At 35.3% G+C, this 27,355-nt stretch overlaps 1 protein-coding gene across 1 annotated transcript in view; it reads left to right on the plus strand.

The window, feature by feature from the left end:
* Positions 1–27,355, plus strand: part of gfra4b (GDNF family receptor alpha 4b) — a 94,995-nt gene that overhangs the window by 64,649 nt on the left and 2,991 nt on the right. The window contains exons 2-6 of the mRNA XM_030145044.1: positions 16,174–16,449; positions 20,115–20,195; positions 22,552–22,897; positions 23,598–23,707; positions 27,171–27,305. Of these exons, the coding sequence (XP_030000904.1) occupies positions 16,174–16,449; positions 20,115–20,195; positions 22,552–22,897; positions 23,598–23,707; positions 27,171–27,305 (948 nt within the window). The remainder of the gene's footprint in view (positions 1–16,173; positions 16,450–20,114; positions 20,196–22,551; positions 22,898–23,597; positions 23,708–27,170; positions 27,306–27,355) is intronic.

Consider the following 27,355-nt stretch of genomic DNA (forward strand, 5'->3'; position numbering starts at 1 on the left):
CAATGAGATCACTTCATCCTGACAGTGATATGATCTCATATGACTTTAACTAAAAGCCCTTGAATGAGACCTATCAAAGCTGACAGAGGCTGATGAATGGTAGAAATTACTTAGTGTGTCCTTTAATTCTAAACCTGCTCTTTAATCCGAACCTCCCACCTGCCTCTGCATTCTTTCACATTCAAGGTCTAAGAGTTAAACTGCTTCTGAGAGGAATATCACAAATGGCAAGAACACACACAACAGCTCTGTCGCTTGAACCGCAAACGGCAAAATAAAGTTTAATGCTATGAGACCTTCGCAACTGTGTCAGAGAGTCTTACCGCATCTAACCCTCGGATCAAACCGACACGGTCTCGCACATCGGAGCAGTGACTCAAGCCATGAATAACAACCACAGTCTTCGCCGTGTTCAGATATAATCTTTTGTTTACAATTCACTTCTCTCACACGCCAACTCTTGCATTACAGGATCAATTTGTACATTTGTTTTTTTTCAGGTTGTGCAATGGGAATGAGAAATCTGAAAAAATAGGCTGCACATAGAAAAACAACAAACAAAGAGTTAAATTCAGCATGGAAAATGAAGCCTCTCCAGCCTCCAATGTACAATTATTGAACAGCAGTACAATAGTAATCAAGATGGCTGTGTCTCAAAGTAATCCTTAAAGCTCAAAACATTTTTAATATCATAAAAACAGACTTAAATTAAGAGTAATATCCTGTATCTCATAGTCATTATGAGGAACAAGTTACTGCTCTTGACAAAATCTGACCCCTTTGTAAAACTTTTGTTATTCGCAAACAAAAAAAACGGAAAACCCTGAACAACCTGAAATTTCTTAAGAAAAATAAGCACAATTTAACAGTACAATGCCTCAACTTATCATTTAGAATTTTGCATTACAGATCACAGCGGATCTACAAAGACATTAAACATGTGGGTGCTTCTATGAAACTGGATTCTTTTTTTTTGTTGTTGTTGCCAGCTTTTTAAGACCCAATAATAAAACAGAAATTTAGACACATTTCCCCCCCAGATGTACCTAATGATGACTTCAGATAAATGCAAAAAAAATTATACTCTTGCTCTGAACCATCTCAAAATTAATGAATTTTTAATGAAATATTGGGGCCAAAAAAAGGACCAAAATCGGGACAGGAAAAGGTACCTAGGTGTCAGTACAGTTTATTTTGAAAATATCTCTTGAAATAGTCTTATATACCACTATAAATAAAGAAACTGTTAAATGTGGTGATCCTAATGGTTTTTCTAATCCAGACATATGGGTTTTTCATGAATCTCAGTCTCATTCCAGGTTTTGCGTGTAACCCATCGTGTCCACTGGTATTACATGCAGAACCTATCCAGTTAAACACATATAAATTGCAACAGTAATCATATTTGTGAAACACACTGCCTTGCATAATAAGTTTGATTCCCAAAATGTACCTGTGAGAGAATAAAAAGATATTTGAAAAAATAGTAGCACATAATGTTCGTGTCCTTTCATGTCCTTTTTTTTGGATTTTTGTATAAAAATGTGTTTTATCTGAAAAATAGTTTTATCTCAGTAAATATTAATGTTTAAAATAGACCCAAAATGCTTCTAAAATTGCTTCATAACATTAGTCTACGTCTGGTTTGAATTTTTAGCCCCTATGTCCGTTTTTGGGGACCAGTTTCATCGAAAGACCCATTTAGTAACAGCCATAGTATTATAATAATAAGTATAATATAATAATAAGTATAAGTATATGTATATAAGTATAATATTGTTCAAATTTGGAGTTTGGAACTAAAATGAGTTTCACACCCTTGACTGTTAATTTCTTCAGAGTAATTTTTGTATTTCATAATTAATCCCATGGGTCAGATGGGAACCTTTGGCAGGCCAGGTTCTGCCCGCGAGCCGTATGTTTGACACCCTTTTTCTATACAAAGCTAACATAACCTGTATATTGCTCAAAGTGGTAACGACCTACTAATCTAAACCTTACTTCATGTGATTTACAAGTGACCTTTCATACTCGGTGTTTATGAGTTGCATTCATAATGGATACATAAAGTCTGTTTTACTTGAATTTACTGACATGATGAATATGACGTCAAGGCATCTGATTAATAGTCTGCCACATATTAACTTCCACACTAGTTCAAAGAAAGAAAAACGCTACAATACATGCCATCCGTTGCATCATTTTCAGAATTTTGCTTTTTTGAAGGATTTGCACTTTTCGGTGAATGGGTCTCAAAGTTATGTAGCAACACAAGCTTTTCAGATATAATAATAATAATAATAATAATAATAATAATAATAATAATAATGGATTGGATTTATATAGCGCTTTTCTAGACACCCAAAGCGCTTTACATTATTGACCCATTATTCATTCGCTCTCACATTCACACTCTGTCCCACTATGTCCCCAAAATGCCGCCTGAACATTCTTACATAAATACCAGAGCAGCGTCCATACTAACAGAATAAAAGCAGAGTAAATATAAAACCTTGTAAGACCTCCTCTGTCTTTGGTGTAATACGGTACGCAGTTTGTGGTGGAAACGTGACTCAAAGCCACAAAGTTATACAGTAGATTAATACATGCGATTATTATTTCTGTACTTTTAGGAAGGTTAACTGATGTTTGGAAGAGCTGGTTTGCTTGTATTCGTGTTGGTTCGGATACAGTATTTCTATCTAGATCACGGGGAGGTTGTTTCCTACTGACAGGAGATCTCCCTTCCGGGCCAAAGCTCCTGTGAGGAAAAGCATCGATTAAAGGCAGCGGTGGTGTTGGTGGAGGAGGAGAGATGGTTATCGGGGTATTAAGTGGTTTCTATTCAGGAGCTGATGCTATCTTTTAGTGCGAGGCATCACTTAGAGGAATACACGTTTTCAGACCTCTCCTTCCCTCTCAGTCAAATGCCATGTTTATGCTTCTCTGGTGTTTTGTGTTCAGCATTAGATTTAATAACAATGCTTATTATATTTTCAACAAAAAAGGGATACATGCTGACAAGGAAACATACATGTGTTGATACTCAGCTGAAAATAGCCTATAACAAGTACTTATTATGTTCCCATATCCTGTTTCCAACCACAAAAGACAAAGAAAATGGACAAATTCTCACTTTTAAGGAGTTCAAGTCAGAGAACTGTTTCACCCAAAGTGACATGAGATTAAAGGATTAGAAAAGTCGTTGCACATAAATCTTCTGTCTCTTGACTAATTCTCCAACATCCTTCTGTTACAAGCATTTGTGCGTCCACTTCAACACTCTTACTCAAATTAATGTCCTTTTGTTGCAAATAGTTCCTTTAAAGCAGTGGTTCCCAACCATTTTTTGGATCGTGACCCCATTATTTAACATCACAAATGTCTGGCGACCCCACAACTGACACATTTTTTTTGCTAAAATTAATTTGTTTTGATCATATAATATTTTGCTATACTTTGTTGCGAATAAACATTAATTTTAGACAACATTTAGTCTATATAATGTATATTATTATGGATGGAGACAGAAAAGCCAGGTGTAGATTACTGCACAAAGTGAGAATTTGATTTTCATTGGTCAGGATATGTACAGTCAGTCCAGCTTATATTTACAAAGCAGCAAATTAATACTGAACAAACAATACTCAAACTATGAATTATGAAAGAGCTGCAGCATCTGAAACCAACCACAATGAACATTTGACACATAAACAGTACCACAGTGCTTCAGTTTCATCTTCACAGTTTGTCATGTCTTTTATGGATTGGGATTGTTTCTCTCAACTCACCATATATTTTTTTATTACCGAGTTTTTCTTAATTTTAATCAATTACTAGAAATTTCAGGCAACCCCATTTGAATTCTAGGCGACCCCAAGGCTGAAAAACACGGTTTTAAAGTATCTGACTGATGTCTTTTTCAGATCAACTACAGAATAAATATTAGTCATGCTTATTACTTGAGATTCTACACAATCTTAAAATATTTTCTCCAAACACAGGTTGGATATGGAATAAAATCAACTGAAAGAATGATTAGTATAAAAGTAAAAGTACAGGTTTATGTTGAAGTTTTTCTGCTTATGTAAAAGCTTCTTTCAAAACTTTGAAGCCAAATTGCTGTGCTTTTCTAGGTCTCCATGAGTATTTGTTTGATGTCTAACAGGAAATATGAGTGCAGCTGACATTGCTTTATTTTGAATGGAGATGGATTTTTTTAGTCTCATCTTCCAAAATGCAATCTATTTTTCTTTGATGTCCAAAATGACTAATTTTGTGTTATAAAAGCAAATAATGTTGTCTTACGCACAGTTTTAGACATCCACAATTTCTACTACAAAAACAATTTGCGGTTGCGAAAGATGATTCATATATAGAACAGTTAAATGTGACATAAGAACATAAGAGTCCTTTAACAACACACTGAACTGAACTTTTGTCTCACATGCAAAGTGCTGCACTTAAACTGGTTAATATGACCAGTGGGAAAAATAAAGAATATGACTACATTTAATATTCACTCTGTTTTATTAAAGTATGCCACTTCAACACCCTTTACATTTTAATGACTTTTGATAAATGAAGGTTAAATCACATTTACAGTATAAATGTCTTTCTCGTTTCAAAAGTTTCTACCAATTTGCTCAAGTTAATGTTTCAGAAGACCTAATGCAAGCTAGAAAATGGAGGAAAATGGAGAAATTAGTGATTATAGGGATATTATGTGCTTATGGTTTTATAAGAAGAAAGCAGCTGGTTTGGCAGTTGGTTTATCTTCCTATATACTATTGTGAGTTGTTTTAATTAACCTTATTAGAATGGAAAATTGTACCTCAGATGAGTAAAACCAGGATGGATCAAATGCAAAAGGTTGCAAAAAAATTAAAGGTAGGGTAGGAGATGTTTCCAGGAGCATTTTTTACCATATTGCTTAAATCCTCTTCACATCCCGACTGCAAACAATTACTTAATGCTCTAACACAAAAATACAAAATTTTAGTCACCTGTGGAACAGACAGGACTGAAAAAAACACTATGCAATCATTTCAAACGGCCCATCGAAATGATTGGATGGTAGTATGTCTATCAAACTCAACAGCCATTTGTCCCTCCCCCTTCCCCCCCTCTGTGAGTACAGTCAGGTACTCTGGAGGCGTGGCTTCAGGGGGAAAGTCTGAAGAAAGGGGTCTGGACTTTGAATTGTGTATTTTCAAAATGTAGCTTGCTTGAAACCTTTTTTCCAGGATCTCCTACCCCTACCTTTAAATCAGTTGTATCTGAAATTAAAGGTACAACATGAAGGTATTGTCATATGATTTAACATTTTTTTCAAAAGTATGAGGAGTCAAACTATAATGTAGAGTAAGCATTCACCGTTTTTGTAGTTCAATTTAACACTCATCAACACCAACCAGTGTTGACTGTTCTAAACACTATGTGCAGTATACTAGTTTTACTCCACTGTGAGCTCCTAAAAGTGTGAAAATACTGTAAAGAGAGACAAGATCCACACTAATGGGGGTATTTTCTGACATTTCTTCCACTGTTAAAAAAAAAAAAAAAAAAAAAATTCTGTCTAAACGACCTTTGTTTTGGAAAATTTCTCAATACCAAAACAAACACAAAGTGGTGCAAATGCTAGATAATACTGATATTACTGGATGTAGCAGAAGCAGAAGCTTCAATCTGTTATAAATGTGAACAGAAATGACAGGTTAAGTTAAAAACTTAAATTACTTTAACTGTTGGTTCAGGTCTAAATGTATCCTTTACATTGAGGTTGATCACACCATTATGTGCTTTATGTGTTGATGAAAGACACAAATGTAGAAAAAATGTCTGCATAGTGTTTAGAAAGCATTATTATTTCAGTTAACATTTTATTTAAACATACCCCAGAAAAATTAAATAGTGAATATTTTAGCCTCAATTATATGACACACATGCAGTTTTGACTATATTTTACGTGATTATAATTTTGACATTATATATGTGAATAGCATTCAGTCTTAGGAGTATGGTTACCATGGTAACACGACCGGTGCCACTTACAGGTTAGAGTTCACGTGTGAAATCAAGGGTGTAAAAACACAGATGACATCAGCACAGGTGAATCTACATAAAGCATCATTTAACTCTTTCTTATGACAGAGTGTGAAATCCAACTCTCCTCATTATGACCAGAGTTACTTTTACTCTCAGAGAGTGACACTGCATAGGTCCTCATCCACACTACATACTGAACTCCTCTGACTTCGTTGTGCTTTCAGTGACACTTCTACAATCCCTTCATTGGGAGTCTTTAAATTATTCCACCTACCATTAGGTTTCAAAGAAATCTGTCTTGAAAGAGCTGAGAAAATAGATTAGACCAAGAGACACATGGATGGACACACAGAAGAATTAACCATTTACCCAGCAAAAAAAAAAAAAAAAAGACACATTCATCAGCTTTCTCTGGGTGCTATGTCCGTGATAACAGGATGCTGTGGAATAGACTGACCTATTGACCTTGTATTCAAGTGAGAGGGAAAAAGAAATCAGGTTTGTCCTTGGCTTGTGGCCTGTTACATAATTACACTTTATTCTGCTGGTTTAACATCATCATGTGAAAGATTGAATGAAGTCTCTATCTTAACCATAAACACCCAAACATCCATCACCGACCAAAACCATCTACTGGTCTAAACTGTTTAATACCTGTTGATCCACTAATCCTATCAATACATGTAAATAACTGGTGTAAAATACAGTTTGTCATCTTTTCATGGTCATCAGATATGACCCATTTGGACGTTGAGAGGCTCAGTAGTTACCATGGAAACACAGTCATCTGCTACAACATTTATTCACTTGTAAAGCCCATGGAGTTGGATCAATGACAGTGGATGAAGACACTGGGTTTATGTTGAATTAAAAATATATTCTGTTGAAAAAGTCACTTTTTCTTCAGTCTTATCTGTTTCTGATATAATAAAATACAGCTTTAATCTGAGCTTTTACGAACATCTACATCATCTGAAAATTAAGTTGAGTGTGTGTGAATAAATAAAAATGATAATGTAAAAGGAAGGGGGAGATAAATATACATTATTAATATTTTATGGAGAAGGGGAGGGATAAATAAATTGCACTTCTTCCTACCCCTTTTTGGGCATGTAAATGAAACTAATGTGCTGTTCTTTCTAAGACTGTCTGAGTTTTGTATTATTGTAAAAACTATGAAGGGTGATAGTGAAGGGCTGATTGAGATTGAATAATTAAAACTTCTGCATTGGCATACGGTCAGATATAAAACTGGTCAGGGATTCTGTTTATACTCTTATTTTAGTCATCAACAGGATTATTACAGGATGAATGGATCAAATGTTGACATGGATCAGATGGTGTAAATGTTAAACAAAGCAAAAACAATAGCTCTATTATCCAAACAATTCCAAACATACTTAAGGATATTCAAATAAAATACAACTTACTCAGATGTGTATCTATATCCAGTCAATGCATTTAACTGGTGTCTTACTCAGCCGCATGTTCCGTCAAACAAAGGAAGGAGAGTGGGCTTCTGCTTCCTCTTCAATGGTTGGGTGTGGCCTGATAGGTTAGCCTAGGTCCCGCCCCTTCCAATCAGGAAGTGGAGTTTTTAATGTTTACCTCCGCCAAGGAGGTTATGTTTTTGCCAGGTTTGTTTGTCTGTCTGTTGTTTGTCTGTCCGTTAGTGTGCAACATAAGTCAAAAAGTTATGGACAGATGTTGATGAAATTTTCAGGGTTTGTTGGAAATGGGATAAGAAGAAATGATTAACTTTTGGGGGTGATCCGGAAGAAATCCTGGATTCTGGATCACGTTGAAATTTTCGTTAACAGTGTGGTAAATGGGCCAAAATTTTCGTTTCCCATATCTCGCTTAATTATTGACCAAAACTCATGAAATTTAACCATAAGGGAATTGACAATGGGGTACCTCTATCACATTTCAAAGGCTGATCCGGATCTGATCCAGAAGGCGGATTTTATTTAAAACTAGAAGCCTCGGATAGGCGCAGACCTCCGCCAAGGCTGATCAGTGGCCCCCCCCGTGGGCCCCCCCACCCCTGATCACCACCAAAATTTAATCATTTCTTCCTTATCCCATTTCCAACAAACCCTGAAAATTTCATCCAAATCTGTCCATAACTTTTGAGTTATGTTGCACACTAACGGACAGACAGACAGACAGACAAACAAACAAACCCTAGCAAAAAACATAACCTCCTTGGCGGAGGTAAAAATAAATGTAGGATTTGTATCACCGATTATGTGGGGAATTTTTGCGCTTGGCGGAGGTCTGCGCTCCTCCGAGTGCTTTTCTAGTTATGTTTTTGCTGCCGTTGGTTTGTCTGTCTGTCTGTCTGTGTGCAACATAACTCAAAAGTTATGGACGGATTTGGATGAAAATTTCAGGAAATGTTGATACTGGCACAAGGAACAAATGATTAAATTTTGGTGGTGATTGTGGTGGGTGGTGGTGTGGGTGGGGGGGGGGTTCAGTGCTCTCCGAGTGGTAGTTTTTCATGTTTTACTTGTTTACATATATGGGGCGACATGGTGGTACAGTGGATAATACTTGTACCTCACAGCGAGAAGGTCCTGGGTTCGATTCTAACACCAGTCGATGGGAGTGGGACCTTTCTGTGTGGAGTTTGCATGTTCTTCCTGTGTTTGGGTGGGTTCTCTCTGGGTATGGGCTCTATGCACAGCCTCACTACTTCCTGAACTTCAGGTGGGTCTTTTATTTCCTGTCTTTCATTATTGGACACACTGTGCCTAATCAATCAATTATCTCAACAAGTAGCAGGCACACCTAATCCAGGTGTGCCTGCTACTTTATTTTACCTTTATTTTCTGTCTTTCGTTATTGGACACACTGATTAATCCAATCAGTGTGTCCAATAACGAAAGACAGAAAATAAAGGACCCACCTGAAGTTCAGGAAGTAGTGAGGCTGTGTATAGAGCCCATTTCAGCTTCCTCCTACCATCCAAAGATAGGACTGATAGGTCAATCTAAATTGCCCATAGATGTGAATGTGAGAGTGATTGTCTTTATATGTCAGTCCTGCGATGAACTGGCGACTCGTCCAGGGTGTACCCCGCCTTCACCCATATGTAGCTGGGATAGGCTCCAGTGACCCTAGTGAGGATAAAGCGGGTTCACAAAATGAATGAATGAATTATCCACATATATGTTAAATTTCATTGCATGTTCAGAATAAATCACTCAATCAAGTATAGGAAAACACACAATTTATACAAAAACTAGAAAAGCACTCAGAAGGCACCACCAAAATTTAATCATTTGTTCCTTGTACCAGTATCAACATTTCCTGAAAATTTCATCCAAATCTGTCTATAACTTTTTGAGTTATCTAGCAAACAGACAGATAGACAAACAAACCCTGATGAAAACATTACCTTCGCGTTCCTTGGTGGAGGTAAAAAAAAAAAAAAAAAAAAAACAACAAACAGAGGATAATATTATAATAAATGATGATAAATCAGTTAAGAATGATTAAATAGATAGAACTAGAAAAGCACTTGGAGAGCGCAGACCTCCACCAAGGACGACCCCCCCCCCCCCCCCCCCCCGCATCACCACCAAAATTTAATCATTTATTTATTGTGTCAGTATCAACATTTCCTGAAAATTTCATCCAAATCCGTCCATAACTTTTTGAGTTATCTTGCTATCAGACAAACAAACAAACAAAATCCCCCTCCAATCACCACCAAAATTTAATCATTTGTTCCTTGTTCCTCCAGAATCAACTTTTCCTGAAAATTTCATCAAAATCTGTCGATAACTTTTTGAGTTATCTAGCTAACAGACAGATAGACAAACAAACCCTGATGAAAAGATTACCTTCGCGTTCCTTGGTGGAGGTAAAAAACCCACAAAATACAGAGGATAATATTATAAAAATGATGATAAGTCAATTAAGAATGATTCAATAGATAGAACTAGAAAAGTGCTTGGAGAGCGCAGACCTCCGCCAAGGTAGACCCCCCCCTCCCCCAATCACCATCAAAATTTAATCTTTTATTTATTGTGTCAGTGTCAACATTTCCTGAAAATTTCATCCAAATCCGTCTATAACGTTTTGAGTTATCCTGCTAACAGACAGACAGACAGACAGACAGACAAACCCTGATGAAAACATCACCTCCACCAACTAAAAATTCCTTTGGGAGCTGCCACAGAAGAAGCACCGGGTCTTTACGGGTTAACGCTGGCAGAACCGTGTGTACAATCCTGCAGTTTTCTGAAGCTGCTCATTTTAATCCAGTTTATTGAGACAGTTTACTAATAAAAAACAAAGGTTATATTCATGAATTGCACCAATACATGAGCATTTCCCCCATAGCTTTACTGCGTTATAGGTGTCTATAGGAGTAGAGGTTACATTCCAGCTGACTTCATTAAGTTTCATTTTCCGTTTTATCTCTCCTGAAGTGGACCATTAAGTCGGTGCGCAAGGGTAACTGATCAGCTAATCTGCCTGTGATTTATGTGCCAGCGAAACTGAGGACTTAACTGAGCCTCAGAACACATTGATTACTGACATGGTTAATTGGCTAAACCCACTGGTACATTGAGACAGGCTTATTGGAAATGTCAAATCAAGCGGCTCATTTGCATTCATGATGTATGGTGTCTATTCCAGCTTCTGCTCAGGCAGCACAAACTGACACACACAGCCGTGGAGGAAAAGGCCTGGGATGTCTGCCCTGAATTTGCAACTGACCATCTGGCCTTCCAGGACACTGCCTTTAGTGGGAACTATTTTCTCAAGATCCACATGTCTGTATTGGACACTGTTTAGAGCAGGGGGTTTCAAACTCATTTTCTTTCAGGGGCCACATTCAGCCCGATTTGATCTCAAGTGGGCCGGACCAGTCAAATAATAGCATTACAGGGTGGGGAAGCAAAGTTTACAATATTTTGAGGCAGGGATTGAAAGACAGTGTATGACCAATTAGTTTATTGAAAGTCATGAGAATTTATTTGCCACAAGAAAATTGACATAATAGAAAATGTTTTTATTCTATGTGTCCTCCTTCTTTCTCAATAACTGCCTTCACATGCTTCCTGAAACTTGCGCAAGTGTTCCTCAAATATTGGGGTGACAACTTCTCCCATTCTTCTTTAATAGTATCTTCCAGACTTCCTCGTAATAGTTTTACTCATAGTCATTCTCTTCTTTCCATTATAAACAGTCTTTATGGACACTCCAACTATTTTTGAAATCTCCTTTGGTGTGACGAGTGCATTCAGCAAATCACCACTCTTTGACGTTTGCTTTCCTGATTACTCATATGGGCAAAAGTTTGTGAAAAGGTATGGATAATAGTGTTAGGTATGATTATGACATCAATATATGTTTGGTTTCAAAACAATTGATGTAGTGCCTGCTGAGAAAAAACAACTAAATGTTCATTGGAAATTTTGCTTCCCCACCCTGTATAACCTATAAATAATGACAACTCCGAATTTCTGTTTTTGTTTTAGTGCTTAAAAAAAACCCATGAAATTATGAAAATACTTACTTTAAACTATCCAAACAAAAAAAGATGTGAATAACCTGAAAAAAGTGAAATTTCTTAAGAAAAAAAGTAATTTTTACAATATTATGCCTCAACTTAACATTTATACACATGCATTATGGATCAGATCTAAAGACACTAAACACTTAGTAACAGGCAAATTGTTAAAATTGTGCTTAATTTTCTTTAGACTTTTCAAGTTGTTCATATTTGTTCAGGTTATTCACATTTGATCATAACAGAATAGTTTGTAAACATAAATATTTTCAGAATTTAAAGTAATTTTTTGCACTAAAACAAAAACAAAAAAATGAAGTTGTCATTATTTATCAGCATAATGTAATATTATTTTTTACACATCAAACCCAGAAGAAAATATGGAGTCATTATTTGTTGTAGGTTATTATGCTATTATTTTACTTCATCATCATATTGGTCTGTATGTGGAACCTGAACTAAAATGAGTTCGACAGCATTGACTGTGGAATTTTTGCACTTTGCAAATTCATCCCTAGGGCCAGATTGGAACCTTTGGCGGACCGCATTTGACCCCCAGGCTGCATGTTTGAGACCCCTGGTTTAGAGGATGAGAATTTGGAGAACTCCTTGGTACAACTGTGAGGTCTGAGGAAAGACCCACTTTAGAAAGCAGATGTAATTTTATTTTATTTTATTTCATTTTATTTTTTTATATTTTAGACTTTAATGTTTTTGACCTGTTACTTTTGAGTGTGTTTAGTTGGTTTATTCCTTTAGGGGTGGGGCGTGGAAAATGTAAGACCCAGTATCACTATGTTTGTACTGTATCTGGATGATTTCCTTTTGTGAAATAAAAAGAGATTAAAAAAAAAGTACATTAAGTACTATAAAAGTAGATATAACACTTTATATGAGGTTCCTGCAATAAACATTAGTTAATCTGTATTAAAGCCTGTATAAACCACCAAAAAAAAAAAGAAAGAAAAGAAAGCAGATGTAATTGATTGAACAATGTCGACAACATAGAAAATATGCTGTTTTATTACCGTCTTCCAGACTTGTGTGTGTTCAAAACAATAGCTGAGACACAGTGTGAGCAGACGAAAGCGGCATGAAATCGAAAATTCTTCATCTAAGCAGATGGTGTAAAGGGGTATTATGCGACGAAACAAAGGTGCTATAGGTTTAGACTGTGTGAATAATAGGATTCACGCGGCTTATTTGCAAGTCATACTATGAAATATGTATTTAGAAAAACCCCAGAATAGAAAGGTGACACATATACTTCAACACCTTCTGTAATGCCCCGTGTACTTTTCAGGTTTAATTGGACATACTTCCCACATAAATTATAAAACTATAGGAGGTCTTAAATGAGCTCTTATGAGAAAATACACCACCTCTGCCACAATCAATTTCACAAAGTCTGTATTTTATTTTATGACTCATTAACTCTATATATGACAGAACAGTGTCCAACTGTAACGTATTTCAGTGTGTGTGATAACTAATATGTTCTGTATTTTTTCCCACTATAAGCTATTGGACACGTAAAAGGGATTAATTCAGTGTCAATATTTATAATGATGTTTTCAATTCAGTTGAATTTGTTTTTATTTGTTTTAGTATTAAAAGCTTGCTGTGTAAATTGCAGTATTTTACTGTATATACGTTAAAAGTTAGATTTTATTTATGCAAAATGAACAGTTTGGAAATAATTTTAATGGGATTTTAGATTTTAAACATCATTACAGTATATATTACAGTATGTAATGTATTGTAACTGGATGACCTTTGTCAGTAAATGAATCTAATCTCAAATGGCTGCAGGTTACAAGTAAAGTGTATGTGATACAATTTTGGATTCAGTAACAAAAAGCTGTATAAAAGAGACGTGTAAAATATGCAACCTGAACTTTGCCCTTTTTTTTACGGTTTCATAGCTTTTGTATTTTTTTATTCTGGTGTTAATGCCTGTGTTTTGATTAGTCTATGTGATTTTTATATATTTTTTTTTTCAGTGGGATGTATGCACAAACTATCTTCTTTTAAATTATGTCCAAAAAAATTAAAACTAAACGAAAAGTTTAAGTCGATGGCAAACAGGAGAAAAATGTGTTTATTCTCATGGCATAATCACATACAGACCTATGACCGTGCCATGAGAATAAATGCATTTTAATGCTTAAAGAAAGTGCCTTGGAATTTTCTTTCTGTTTGTCGTCTACTTTACGAATCCCTTTTTCCAAAGAGCACCACGAACAAACTCTTTTGGATCCTTGAAGCATTCCTTCTCAGGATTTTTTAAATGTTTAAGTATTTGTAGCAACAAATAATGTAATAATGGCCAATAACATAATAATTTTGGCCATCTTAAATGTAATAAAGCCAATAATGTAACAAAGGTCTTAAGCCTAAACATTTTGCCATTATGTTATTGCCTTAGAATTAAACAAATCCTTCAAAAATGTCATTAATACGATAAATAGAACTACATTTCTTGTTATTAAGACATTTCCTCCCATTTTTATGCAGTTTTTTCATCAAACATAGGTATAGTGAATGGCATAGTTGTCATCTTCATTCATCAAGGACATGTGCGATGCAGCACTCTCTTTAATTATGTCTCAAACATTTTATTACTTTATTGGAAAGTTATGGTGGCATTGGTTTTATTGCATTTTAAATGAGCCAAATTATGATGTTTTTGGACATTATTCCATTATGGGCTAATTGGTCCGTTAAATGGACTTTAACAGTTATTGTATATTTATACTACATCAGAGCTACTACAGAGAGGGCTTCAGTCTGTACAGCACTGCAAAAGTCAAACCTGTGTAAAAGATGGTTTGTGTTAAATCAATGAGAGCTTATGATTCTGTACAGGACTGACATCACTGAACTATTATAGTGTTACTGCATACTGTTAAGCAGCAACAATACAGTGATTCAGAGCTGTGTAAAAGTTACATTATGTAGTATTTGGCCCTGACACCATCATGCAAATATTGCAGGCAGTGCTCAAAAGTAATATATGCATAATATATATACTTTCTTAATACATAGAATAGATATGAAAATTTAGTACAGAAGATGTTCTTATAGAATGTCCTTAAGGCCAGTCTATGTTGTAAAAAGATTTTTTTAAATTTATTTGTGTGTGTGTGTGTGTGTGTGTGTGTGTGTGTGTGTGTGTGTGTGTGTGTGTGTGTTGAAGCCCTCTACATGATCAGTGTGATTTTTTTTTTCCTTGAAAAGCCTGATGTATACAATTAGATAGATGCAATACACGGATAATCCACCAGGGGGGAGGAATTTGTTCACAGGAAGATGTTCTTACTGAATGTCCTGAAGGCCAGTCTGTGTTGTAAAAAGATTAATTTCTGTTAAATTGTTTTTTTTTTTAATTCATCCTATTCCTTTAATCACCCAAGTACAGGGTGTCCACAAAGTCTATTTACAATTTAAAAATTTATTACAAAAGCAATTGATGAGATATGTTAATCAGGTTTGTTCTATGTAAGTTTTTCATCACATTGTGGGATCATGTGCCATCTATGGAGAAACGTTTGTTTCTTTATTGATCAAACCTCTTTTTTGGTTGCAAATCTATTCTATTTGATTGATGAATAAAGAAACAAATGTCTCTCCATAGCCATCAAGTCATTGGTCCATTTCTCTCAATGAGAGGTCAATTACTGTAAATGTTTACGCTGAGATTGCATGTTCGTTAGTTTCTAAATCAAACACTTCCAGACCGGTGGGTTGGAGGGATGGTCCTATTCCCCGGTCACCTCATTCACCAGATATCACTCCAATAAATTTCTTTCTAATCATGTAAATTCAATACGTGCTGTGTTGAGAAATCTGATGTTTAAATTTATGTGTCACCTGAATCAGTCAGAAAATACTGTAATTTAATTGCTGACTAATCTTGCATGTAGTCCTGTACTTTACACATCTCTGTTCTGGAAACACTGGTGTGACTGCCTCTTAAAAGTATAGAGAGTTTTTTTTAATTTTTTTTTTTTTTATTGTGTTTGTATTTATCTGTTTGCTTTTTAATGTGGACCATGAGTCTGTAAAGCTTATCTATCTATCGATCTATTGGGGTTATGTTAAAGATATCAAACAAATATATGGGATATCAACGACCTGAATCCAAAGATCACTGTTGCCATCGGTAACACTGATGAGACTATGCTACAGCCAACATGAAAAGAAGTCCAGTACCATCTCAATGTGTTTTGCAAATAATGGTGCCCATATAGAGGTGTGTTAAATGAGGCAAAAAACCTTTAATATCTACTTTTCATTTTGTAATAATTTCCACAGATTTGTCTATTTTTTTTGCTTTTGTAATAAATTTGTTGAATTGTAAAGACACTTTAGACACCCTGTACTTTGTGCTCAGTGTCTTTTATATCAGTTTGAAGGACTTCACTCTATTTAACTCAGACTACTGTTTGATGTTGCATTTACTTAGTGATGTGTAACATTGTGCAAGCTGCGGATCAGCTCTTTTGTGCCGTGTTCAGCTTGATTCTTAACTTTCAAGTCATAACCGCATACACCTTATGAGTGCGCTCTGTGTCCTTGCTCCCCCACAGCTCTGTTAGAGGTTATACTGGCTGGCAGAGACTGCTTAGTGGCGGGAGACTCGTGCTCCAGCGATGAGACTTGTAGTCCACGACTGCGGACTTTGCGTCAGTGTGTGGCCGGCAACGGCAGCATGAAGCTGGGCCCCGGTGCCAGAAGTCAGTGTGCCAATGCAGTGTCCGCTCTTCTGTCCAGCCCATTACACGGCTGCCAGTGTAAACGGGGCATGAAGAAGGAAAAGAACTGCCTGAGCATCTACTGGAGCCTTCATCAGTCCATCATACACGGTCAGTGGTCAGCGAGCAGATGTCCCCACAACCTTCAAAACCTTTACTTACACACAATAGATGATAAAAAAAAAAAGTAATGAAAACTTTAATGAATGTACAGGGTGGGGAAGCAAAATTTACAATGAACATTTAGTTGTTTTTTCTCCAGCACTACGTCAGTTGTTTTGAAACCAAACATATATTGATGTCATAATCATACCTAACACTATTATCCATACCTTTTCACAAACTTTTGCCCATATGAGTAATCAGGAAAGGAAACGTCAAAGAGTGTGTGATTTGCTGAATGCACTCGTCACACCAAAGGAGATTTCAAAAATAGTTGGAGTGTCCATAAAGACTGTTTATAATGGAAAGAAGAGAATGACTATGAGCAAAACTATTACGAGAAAGTCTGGAAGTGGAGGAAGCAACAAAAAATGTACCAAAGCTTTTATTAAAGCTCTCAAATCCAAAATCCTAAAGGATCCAACCAAATCCATGAGAAAAATGGCAATTGAACTTGAGGTAGACAACAAGACCGTTAGAAATGCAGTAAAATATGATTTGACGTTAAATCTTACACAAGAACACCAAAACACTTGTTGACAACAGCAACAAATCCAACTTTAGCAGTTTTTGGGAATCATGTTTATGGCCGCCTTCTAGCCCAGATCTAAACACAGCAATGTCGACTTTCTTAAAGATACTATTAAAGAAGAATGGGAGAAGTTGTCACCCGAATATTTGAGGAACACTTGCGCAAGTTTCAGGAAGTGTGTGAAGGCAGTTATTGAGAAAGAAGGAGGACACATAGAATAAAAACATTTTCTATTATGTCAATTTTCTTGTGGCAAATAAATTCTCATGACTTACAATAAACTAATTGGTCATACACTGTCTTTCAATCCCTGCCTCAAAATATTGTAAATTTTGCTTCCCCACCCTGTAATACAACTATATGACTGTTGAGTTTTTTTGTATAAACTCTATTTTGGATTGTAACCTCTCCTGCACAATATGCTAACTTAACCCTTTCATGCAATTATGAGAACCTTGGTCACAATATTTGTGTGTTTTTATTGCTCTTTAGGCATGAAAAAAAAACATGCGATTTATTTATTTATTTATTTTATTTTTTATTTTTTTAAGGAGTTACAAAACTGTCCACTCAGCCAGACCACATGCATTTATTTTTTCAAGCAAAGAACATGTATTTAAAACCTAATATCAGAAAGTGATATGGAAAAGTATGCAATAAAAACATTTTTAATGCTGCTAATCAGATGTTTTCCCACATTTTAACATACTCTAATACTAGTTATTATTCATTTCATGGACATAATATGCAAAAAAAAAAAAAAAACTGTTTTGTTTGTTGATTTACACTAAAACATGTCACTGCAGAACAGGTTTATCAAGAACAGCGTAGTTACAGTAACGGTATGAAATGCACTGTATGGGATGATGCATAAGTGTCCACTGTGTTGGCTGATATGGAACTAAAACAATAAAAACCATGAATATATGAGAACAGTTGTAGAATAGCTGTCCACTGTAGTGACCGCTATGCATGAAAGGGTTAAAAAAAAATCTAATGTAAGTCACGTGTAAGCAAGTAAATTAAAATTAAACTGAACTAAAGTTTGTATATTTAAGTTGAAAAAACATTTTAAAATGATCAGAAATGCAAACAAGCAAATAGACAGAAAATGTAACAACTGCAGATAGGATTTTTTTTTTTGCAGTTTTTGCAGTTGATCAAAAATATATAATGGATGCTGACATATTCATTCATCAAGGATATGTTCTATGCAGTGCTGCCTCCTTAATTATGTCTCAAATATTTTATTACATTATTGGAAAGTTATCACAGTATTGGCTTCCTTTTCTCAAAATATTAGAAATGTTTCTCACAATTCTTGCAGTAGTTCAACTTTTTTTGTCAAAAAATAATAACTTTATTCCTGTAATATTCAGATTTTTTATTATATTTTTTCATCTTTGTTGTGGCGATAATCTTCCTTCATTAACTTTTTTTTTTTGCAATATATTTTATTGATTTCACAAACAACAAACAATGAACAACACAGCACAGATACAGCCAAACCACAAAAGAAAACAACGATTCACATACATAAACTGCACATATAGCTTATAAATTTACATTGGGGCTATACAAAGGAGGAGATAAAGAGAATGAAAATATTCTATGACTTATTAGTGAAGACAAAATACAGCTGCCCTTTCTTCAACAAGTCAGCGGTATTGTCGGGAAGGCAATTCAGGAAGGGATGCCAGACATTATAAAACAAGTTGTCATTGCCCTTTAGTGTAGCACTGAGGCGCTCCATAGGAAAGACCTTAAATATTTCCCTGTACCACTGTGTTACAGATGGAGGTTTATCTTTAATCCATTGAAACAAAACACATCTCCTTGCCAGAAGTAAAAGCTTTCATTAACTTTTGACACAACATAATCAATAACAAAATAAAATATTATAAGCCATGTGTGTTCTCCATGTACTGATACTAATGACAGTTACTCCTTGGGTGTCGAGGCTTGGTATCAGATTACAAGACATATGTCAATACCCGATAAACAATTGAATCAGTTGCATATTTTAATATTATTAAATAAGGCCTAAGTGGTTAGAAATGATTGTATCTGAATGTCATTTATTTTCTATAATCTAAATGAATTTAGGTGTAAATGTGATGCTTGTATTCATGTCTAACTCTCTTTCAGGCCTAGGTTTGTGCGCACATGGGAAGTAACATGCAGAAAAATGTGACCCTTCCATACATGACATTACTGCAGTGGACAGTTATTCACTCTTTAATTAAAAATTAACATTATTTAGATTAATGACTCCATCTGTTAATGGTTGTGCGTTTTCTAAATGTGTTATGCTCACTTTACTGTAAATGTAGCTGTCACACTTGAATGTCCCCCACTGTGGGATAAATAAACCTATATACTCGATAAATTGTGTAATGAATCCAAAACATGTGGCAATAAAGAAATTTTCTAATAAGCTACCATTTAGAGAATAGCATGTTCACAGTTTAACCCTATAATGCCACATGTTTCATATTTGATGCATGAGTTTCAAAGCCCTCTAAATGATCAATGTGATATTTTTTTTCTTCAAAACCCAATGTATACAATTAGATACATGCAATACATGGATAATCCACCGGGGGGAGGAATTTGTCCACCAGAAGCCTTTCCAGTGACACTACAAGATTGTCATTAATGAGAAGGAGGAAGAACTTTTACCAATTTGTTAGACATATTTGTTATATTATGTTTTTGTTTGTTGAAAAAGAATCATATTTGAGCATTGAGAGCCAATGTATAAAATATGATAGAAAATTGAAACTCATATATGGAAATTGATATATGAAAAAAAAAAAAAAATGTGTGGTTGTTCAGAAGGACCAATAAAGGCTCCAGTTTCAAAGAACTGGAATTTTCTGTCAGTGATTTAATGGTTCAGGCTTTACAGGGTTAATCCATTTTTTCTCAGTGACTGAAGTTTCCCAGAATATAATCACTGCTTCATGACGTTCCCCACAGTGGACAGTTACATTTCACACTGAAATAATATGTTTTTAAGTAGATGAACTGAGCTGAGGTGTAGATGTGATGCTTATATTCGTGTCTAACTGTCTTTCAGGCCTTAACCTGGTGGAGAGTTATCCCTACGAGACTGTGCAGAGGAATTACGACTACGTCCGCTTGGCCTCTATTACAGCAGGTAAGTTCACTGACCTTCATTAACTTTCTCCTATTTCTGTACCATTTTACCTTTTGATGATGTTTTGTTCTTAATAAATATGTGAGTCCCCTGAACTTTCCCTGGAAGCATGCCCAAAGCAAATAGAGGTCTATTATGTTCTCCAGTCAGTGACACAAGTTCTACCATTCATCTGATCTCACTGGCCTAAAGCTTTTTAGTCAGATGGGAACATTATTTATGATACATATTATTTTGTTTGCTTAGTTAAATGCATGATATCTTTCTCATAGCTTGAGGCTGTTACACCAATGCAATATAAATAGAAATTAATAAAACAAGATAAAACTGTGAAATGCTCCTTTTCATATGTTCATTATGTGCCTGGTTTGCAAAATCCGTAAGTTTTAAGAAAGAAAAAACTTCACAGTACATATTAAAGGAATAAAATTAGGCAACTTAGACTCAGAGATAATAATTTGGGCCTTTTAATGATAAAGAGAGCAACATCTGAATTTGGATCTTTGAATGAGTCATAAATAAGTTATCAGTGTGAAAACACCTAAAAAACCAAAGCTGTGATTGTCACTTCAAACAGCATCTGACTCATTACTGAAGCGAACACTTGCACAGAGTTCAACAAGCTGATCATTTCCCAGGCAACATGAACGCAAACAGCCACACATCCAAAAGGGTTGACTCGCACTCCAAGCATGACATCCTACCGCCATGAGCTGTAGTCTCACCAGTCTAATTGGATCTAAAATATTAATAAGTTTATATTTAGTCAGTTAGTATCTCTATATTAATATTATTATTATTCTGCTAACTCCATGTACTCCATTTTGATTTTTAACTGATATGAAAATATCTACATCATCAGGACTTTATTTGTGGTCTAACAGAGCCATGTCTGGATAACGTGTACAATGTGCATAGTTCTGTGTTTATGTCAGTTCCCAAATGAAGTTTCCTCTGTTTAACCTTTCTTCACCATTTATTTTAATATTATTTATATTATACTTCCTCCCACTCTTTTTCGAATGTGCAAATGAAGTCATGTATAAGTTTTTGTTGTTTTGTTTTTTTTCCCATGACTTCTTACTACCTGTTTTATTTCTAAGGACTATGTAAGATTTCTTTGTCTTGTTGCATATTGGAAATAAAGTAAACTAAAAAATATATATTATCCTATGTATTTTACATTTTATCAGTATAAATCAGGTATTTTCCTGGATTTAATTCACTGACCATGTAGATGTTCATAAAAGCTCAAATTAAAGTTGAGGGTTATTGTAGCAAAAACAGAGAAAACTACAGAAAAAGTCACTTTTTCAGTAAAATCTATCATTAATTGAACATAAATCAAGTGTCTACAACCGCTGTTATTTATCAAACTCCATGGGTTTTACTGTGAATCAATGTTGTAGAAGATGACAGTGTTTCCATGGTAACTATGGAACCTCTGAACGTCCAAATGGGTCATATCTGATGACCATGAAAAGATGACAAACCGCATTTTACACCAATTATTTCCATGTATTGACAGGATTAGTGGATCAGAAGTTATTAAACAATTTAGATCAGTAGATGCTTTGGTCGGTGGTGGATGTTTGGGTCTTCATGGGTTAAGATCATGTTTTTATTAAGTTCATTCTACATAAAACTAAGATTTAACTTTATTTGGCCACATTGCCCATTCATACTACTCACTTACAATAAACATAAAGAATATTTCTCATAACAGCACAAAACAGACATTTCTGTTAAAAGATGTGCTTACAATAAACACTAGACAGACATTTACACTTTTGCCTGGTATTAAAATCTTTTGCTGAGTGAGCGAAAATAAAAAGCCCATTATCATTTTAATAATGCCAGTCCTAGTTCTTGTGCTGACGTTACAATCATTCAAAAAGTCTTATAATTATATGTTATTCTCATTTAAGAAATACATTTTTTATTTTTATATAACATATACCATAAAAAGAGAACAGATGACTCTACTATGACTGCCCATTTAGGTACTGTGGTCCTCAGGAAATGAGCCTCCATTGTTTATTTACACACTTTCACCTTGAAGCCGAACTTTAATTCCTTTCTACATACCACAGCTTTCAAAACTCCAGCAAAAAAAGATTACATCTTGACATGTTGAATAAATAAACCGACTGCATGCCACAGGTCACAAAGCTCTTATTCACATGAACACACACACACAAGAAAAAAAAACATAATTTTACCGATATGATTTACATATACTGTGTGTTTGTCATGAATCCGTGGTGGAAAATGCTTTTTAAAGTGCAGCATAAATGAAATAAACATAATTTCAATACCATAGCTCAGCTTTCTTTGACCTTACTTCTATCCACAGATTCTGATGTTGGCATGACAACTGTAAATCGCTGTCTGGATGCAGCCAAGGCTTGCAACGTGGACGACTTATGCCAGAAGCTGCGCACAGAATACGTCTCTGTTTGTATAAAACCCACCGCCAAGTCGGGCCTGTGCAACCTACCTAAATGTAACAAGGCTCTGCGCAAGTTCTTCGACCGGGTCCCTGCCGACTACACGCATGAGCTGCTCTTCTGCCCCTGCACGGATACAGCATGTGCAGAGCGCCGGAGACAGACTATTGTACCGAGCTGCTCTTATGAAAGTGCAGCAAAACCCAACTGCCTCACACAGATGCGGATCTGCAAAGCCGACTATGTGTGCAGGTCTGAACGCAAGCTTTTAATTTCTCGCATTTTTTCCATTTCTGTCTTTGCCTCATGTCGATAGTATTATTAAAGTTATTTCTCATTTGGTTTTACATGGTTACAGTAACGTATTGCTGTAATATGTTTGTAATCCCCATGTTTAGATTGACTTAACGATCCAACCCATCTCTGTTGTCTGTTATTCCCAGTTTCCTCAGATGCAGATTTTACATATGCTCATCATACATTTGGGTCTGTGCTGATGAAGATTATGGCATTCTGAAACCAAATAAACAGCCATTCAATCAACAAAATGGCCCACTGTTTTACCCTAAAGCTTTCTACCACCATTGGTTAGAACACCCCAGAGAGCCTGTTGGAATAACACATTAAATATTTAGCACAGATAAAGAGCCAGATGGATCAGAGTTATCGCTCATTGCTATCTCTGGTCATGGCCATTATTTTTCACAGCCCCATTACACTCAGAGGGCTTTACTAATGATCCCAGGTCTGGGGGAAGAAATATATTACTCTTTCTATCACTTTCGCATTACAGTCCAATGCCTTCAGTCTTCAGTAAGGCCAATAATATTTCTTTATGTCAGTATAGCTAACTCTTAATTAAACAAGTAATAGTTGAAAGAATATATGAAAAAACTTTTTACAACAGACAAAGTCCCAGTCTGTTGCTAACCAATGCCTGATACTTCGGTAGGTCTCGTCTGGCCCAGTTTCAGTACGACTGTGCCCCCTCTGAAGTGTCCGCCAGCGGCTGCCAACAAGGAAACTATGGCGCCTGTCTGCTAGCCTACACAGGACTCATAGGTATGTGTACACATGCAAAAAAACGTAACCCTTTCATGCATGACATTACTGCAGTGGACAGATATTCAGACTGTAATTAACCCTTTCATGCATGAATTGTAAGAACCTTAGTCAAGATTTTTTTCTTCAGTGTTTTTTATTCCTCCTTAGGCATGAAAAAAACAATGCGATTGAGGTTTTTTTTTTTATTTTTTTTATGGAGTTACAAAAATATCCATGCATTTAATTTTTGAAGTAAAGAAACATGTTTAAAACCCAATATCAGAAAGTGAGATGAAAACAATGAAATAAAAACATTTTTAATGCTTCCAATCTGATGTCTTCTCACATTTTAACATATTCTAATGCTAGTAATTACTCACTTAGACTTAGACTTCCTTTATTGTCATTGCACAAAAAAACCCCAAAACACAGCAGTGAGATTTTGGCAACGAAATGTTGTTGCTTGGCTTCCGTATTACCACAGAATTAAAATATAGTCTATATAACTTTAAAAACAAGCTAAAAATAAATGAGTGCAGTAAAGAATAAATGGAGCTTCATGGAGATAATATGCAAAAAAAACTTCTTGTCTAACAAATAACAGTTGATTTACACTCAAACATGTCACTGCAGATCAGGTTTATCAAGAACAGCAAAGTTACAGTAATGGTCTGAATGTCAGTGTATGGGATGATGCGTAAGTGTCCACTGTGTTGGCTGATATGGAACTAAAACATCAAAACCCATTAATATACAAGAGAACAGCTGGAGAAGAACTGTCCACTGTAGTGGCCTATGCATGAAAGGGTTAAAGCTTAACATTATTTGCAGTAATGACTCCAACTCTTATGGTTGTGCATTTTCTAATATTTGTTATGCTCACTTTACTGAAAATGCAGCTGTGACACTTGAATCTCCCCCACTGTGGGATAAATAACACCTATATACTCAATATATGTTTAATGAATCCAAAACATGTGGTAACAAAGAAATTCTCTTATAAGCTACAGTTTAGGGCAGTGTTTTCTTTTCTTCAAGTCTTAGCTTATATATCTTATCCAAATATATTGTTTAATGAATCCAAAAAATATGGTAAAAATTTTTACAAAATTGATCTTTTCATATTTAACATTTATTTAATATTCAAATTTAACAAAACTGATGTTTCATAGACATTTGAAATTTCGCCCATTATAAGTAAATGGGAGATTTATAAAAATTCATAAAAAATTGAAACTTTGACCTACTTTTCCCAAAATGTAACCAAATCTAATCTTGGTCATTGACAATGTATAAACCCAATTTGGTATGAATTCAACGAATAGTTATTGCTACACACATTTGAAATTTCACCCATTATAAGTAAAGGGGAGAAGAAACAAGATTTTAAAAATTCATTAAAAATATGAACTTTGGCCTACTTTTCCCAAAATAAAACCACATCTATTCTGGGTCACTGGCAAGCTATAAACCCAATCTGGTACGAATTCAACCTGTAGTTTTGCTGCAACAGACATGTGAAATTTTGCCCATTATAAGTAAATTGGGGGAAAAAAAAAGATTTAAAAAATTCATAAAAAATGGAAACTTTGACCTACCTTTTCCAAAACATAATCAGATGTATTCTAGGTCACTGGGAATCTATGAACCCAATCTGGTATGAATTCAACTAATAATTTGTTGCTAAAGTGTTAAAAACAAAGAATTAAACAAAACCGAACCAAAAACAATACCCACCTCCCCTTCAGGGGGCGGTGTAACAAAGAAATTCTCTAATAAGCTACAGTTTAGGGAACAGCATGTTCACAGTTTAATCCATTTTTTCTTAGTAACTGAAGTTTCCCAGAATATAATCACAGATTCATGACATTCTCCACAGTGGACAGTTACATTTTACACTGAAATAATATGTTTTTTTAAAGCAGTGATATGCTCTGTTTGTCGAAAGAACTTTATGGATGTGTTTATGCTTCAAAATTAATACTGTTACATGTTGAACAGTTGATGAATGGAATCCACTGCAACAGGGGTGTCAAAGCCATTTTAGTTCAGGGGCCACAAGTAGCCCAAGAAGACCTCAAATGGATCAGAGCAGTAAAATAATAACACTGAAAAAAAGTACAATTATATTATGAAAATTTTTAGATCTACAAAGTTTCCTTAAAAGTCTGAAAAACATGAACAACCTGAAATGTCTTAAGAAAAATAAGTGCAACTTTAACCATATCATGCCCCTATACACATGCATTACAACTTGCACTACAATTACAAATACACAAAACATTTAGTAACAGGCAGAATATTGGTAAAATTGCATTATGTCTTTGAAAACATTTCAAGTTGTTCATATTTCTTCAGATTATCCACATTTTTTGTAAAAGGATTGTTTGTAAATGTAAATATTTGATGTAATTTTCCTTTTTTAACATTAAAACAAAAAGAAAATTAGTTCTGTTTTTATTCTGTTCATTATTTCTCAGTTATTATAATTTTACTGGGTGACCCATTTGAGATTGAATTGGTCTGAATGTGGAACCTGAATTAAAATGATGTCAACACCACTGATTGGTAATTTCACTAGTGAATTTTGCATTTTACAAATTCATCTCATGGACTGGATTGGACCCTTTGTCCGGCTGGTTTTGGCCCAGGGGCCGCATGTTTGACACCTGTGCACTACAGTGAATAGATGGGTATTATGCAAAAGAAATACGATATTGAAGAGATCCAATGAGATACGGTTTATGTAAAAAAAAAAAAAAAATATGGAGCAGGAAAGACAGAATCACTGTATAAATGTGAAGGAAAGTGCTTAAAATACACTGTAGTGAAAACTAAGCAGGAATGAGCTAGAGCTGGTTCGAGGGAAAGAGATTAGACTGAGTGTAAGAAGGAAATGAAAATTATAATTCTACAGTAAATGAGAAAATTCAAACCTGGTATAAGATACAAAAGCATAAAAATATGTGATATAGAAAAAAAACAGAGGCTTTGAGAGGTATGTTTAATTTATTTTATAACAGACCGTGAAAGAAAAAAAAGAACAGCCATTCCTTTTCCACACAGTGAAAAGAGGAGCAACCTAATGCATTTCAAGAAGCTCAAATGGTGCCTCTCAGCACAAACCACACTTGGCATTTTCATTCCTGTCTTGTATTTATTAAAGCACTTGAAATCCCACCTCCACTGTTGAAAAAGGAACAGCCAGAGAAAAAAAAAAAATCTCAATGCCAGAGACTTCTGTGACCTAAAAAAGAGAAAATTGGAGTGTTTTTTCAGTATGGCTCTCTCACTGCATGCCATGAGAGTCATTGCACAACTAATCTAAGCAACAATACGAGGGCAGAATCACACCTTTGCATCAGGTCAGCATCAAACACAGCATCCATTAATACTTCAAAAAATAAAGCAGCATGAATACCATAACAACTCAAAGGACAAAAATTTAATACCGATTGTGGCTTCTGTGGTTTCTCTGCAGGAAGTACAATAACCCCCAACTACGTGGACAACTCTACCTCAAACGTCGCTCCGTGGTGCTCCTGCGCCACCAGCGGAAGTCAGAGGGGGGAATGTGATGAGTTCCTGGGATATTTTACCAACAACATCTGTCTCCGTAAGTGTCACAAAACTGTACCGATCAATGGTTATTCTATATCTGTACAG

Source organism: Sphaeramia orbicularis, chromosome 10 (genome assembly GCF_902148855.1).
Source record: "Sphaeramia orbicularis chromosome 10, fSphaOr1.1, whole genome shotgun sequence".
Classification (NCBI taxonomy): Eukaryota; Metazoa; Chordata; class Actinopteri; order Kurtiformes; family Apogonidae; genus Sphaeramia; species Sphaeramia orbicularis.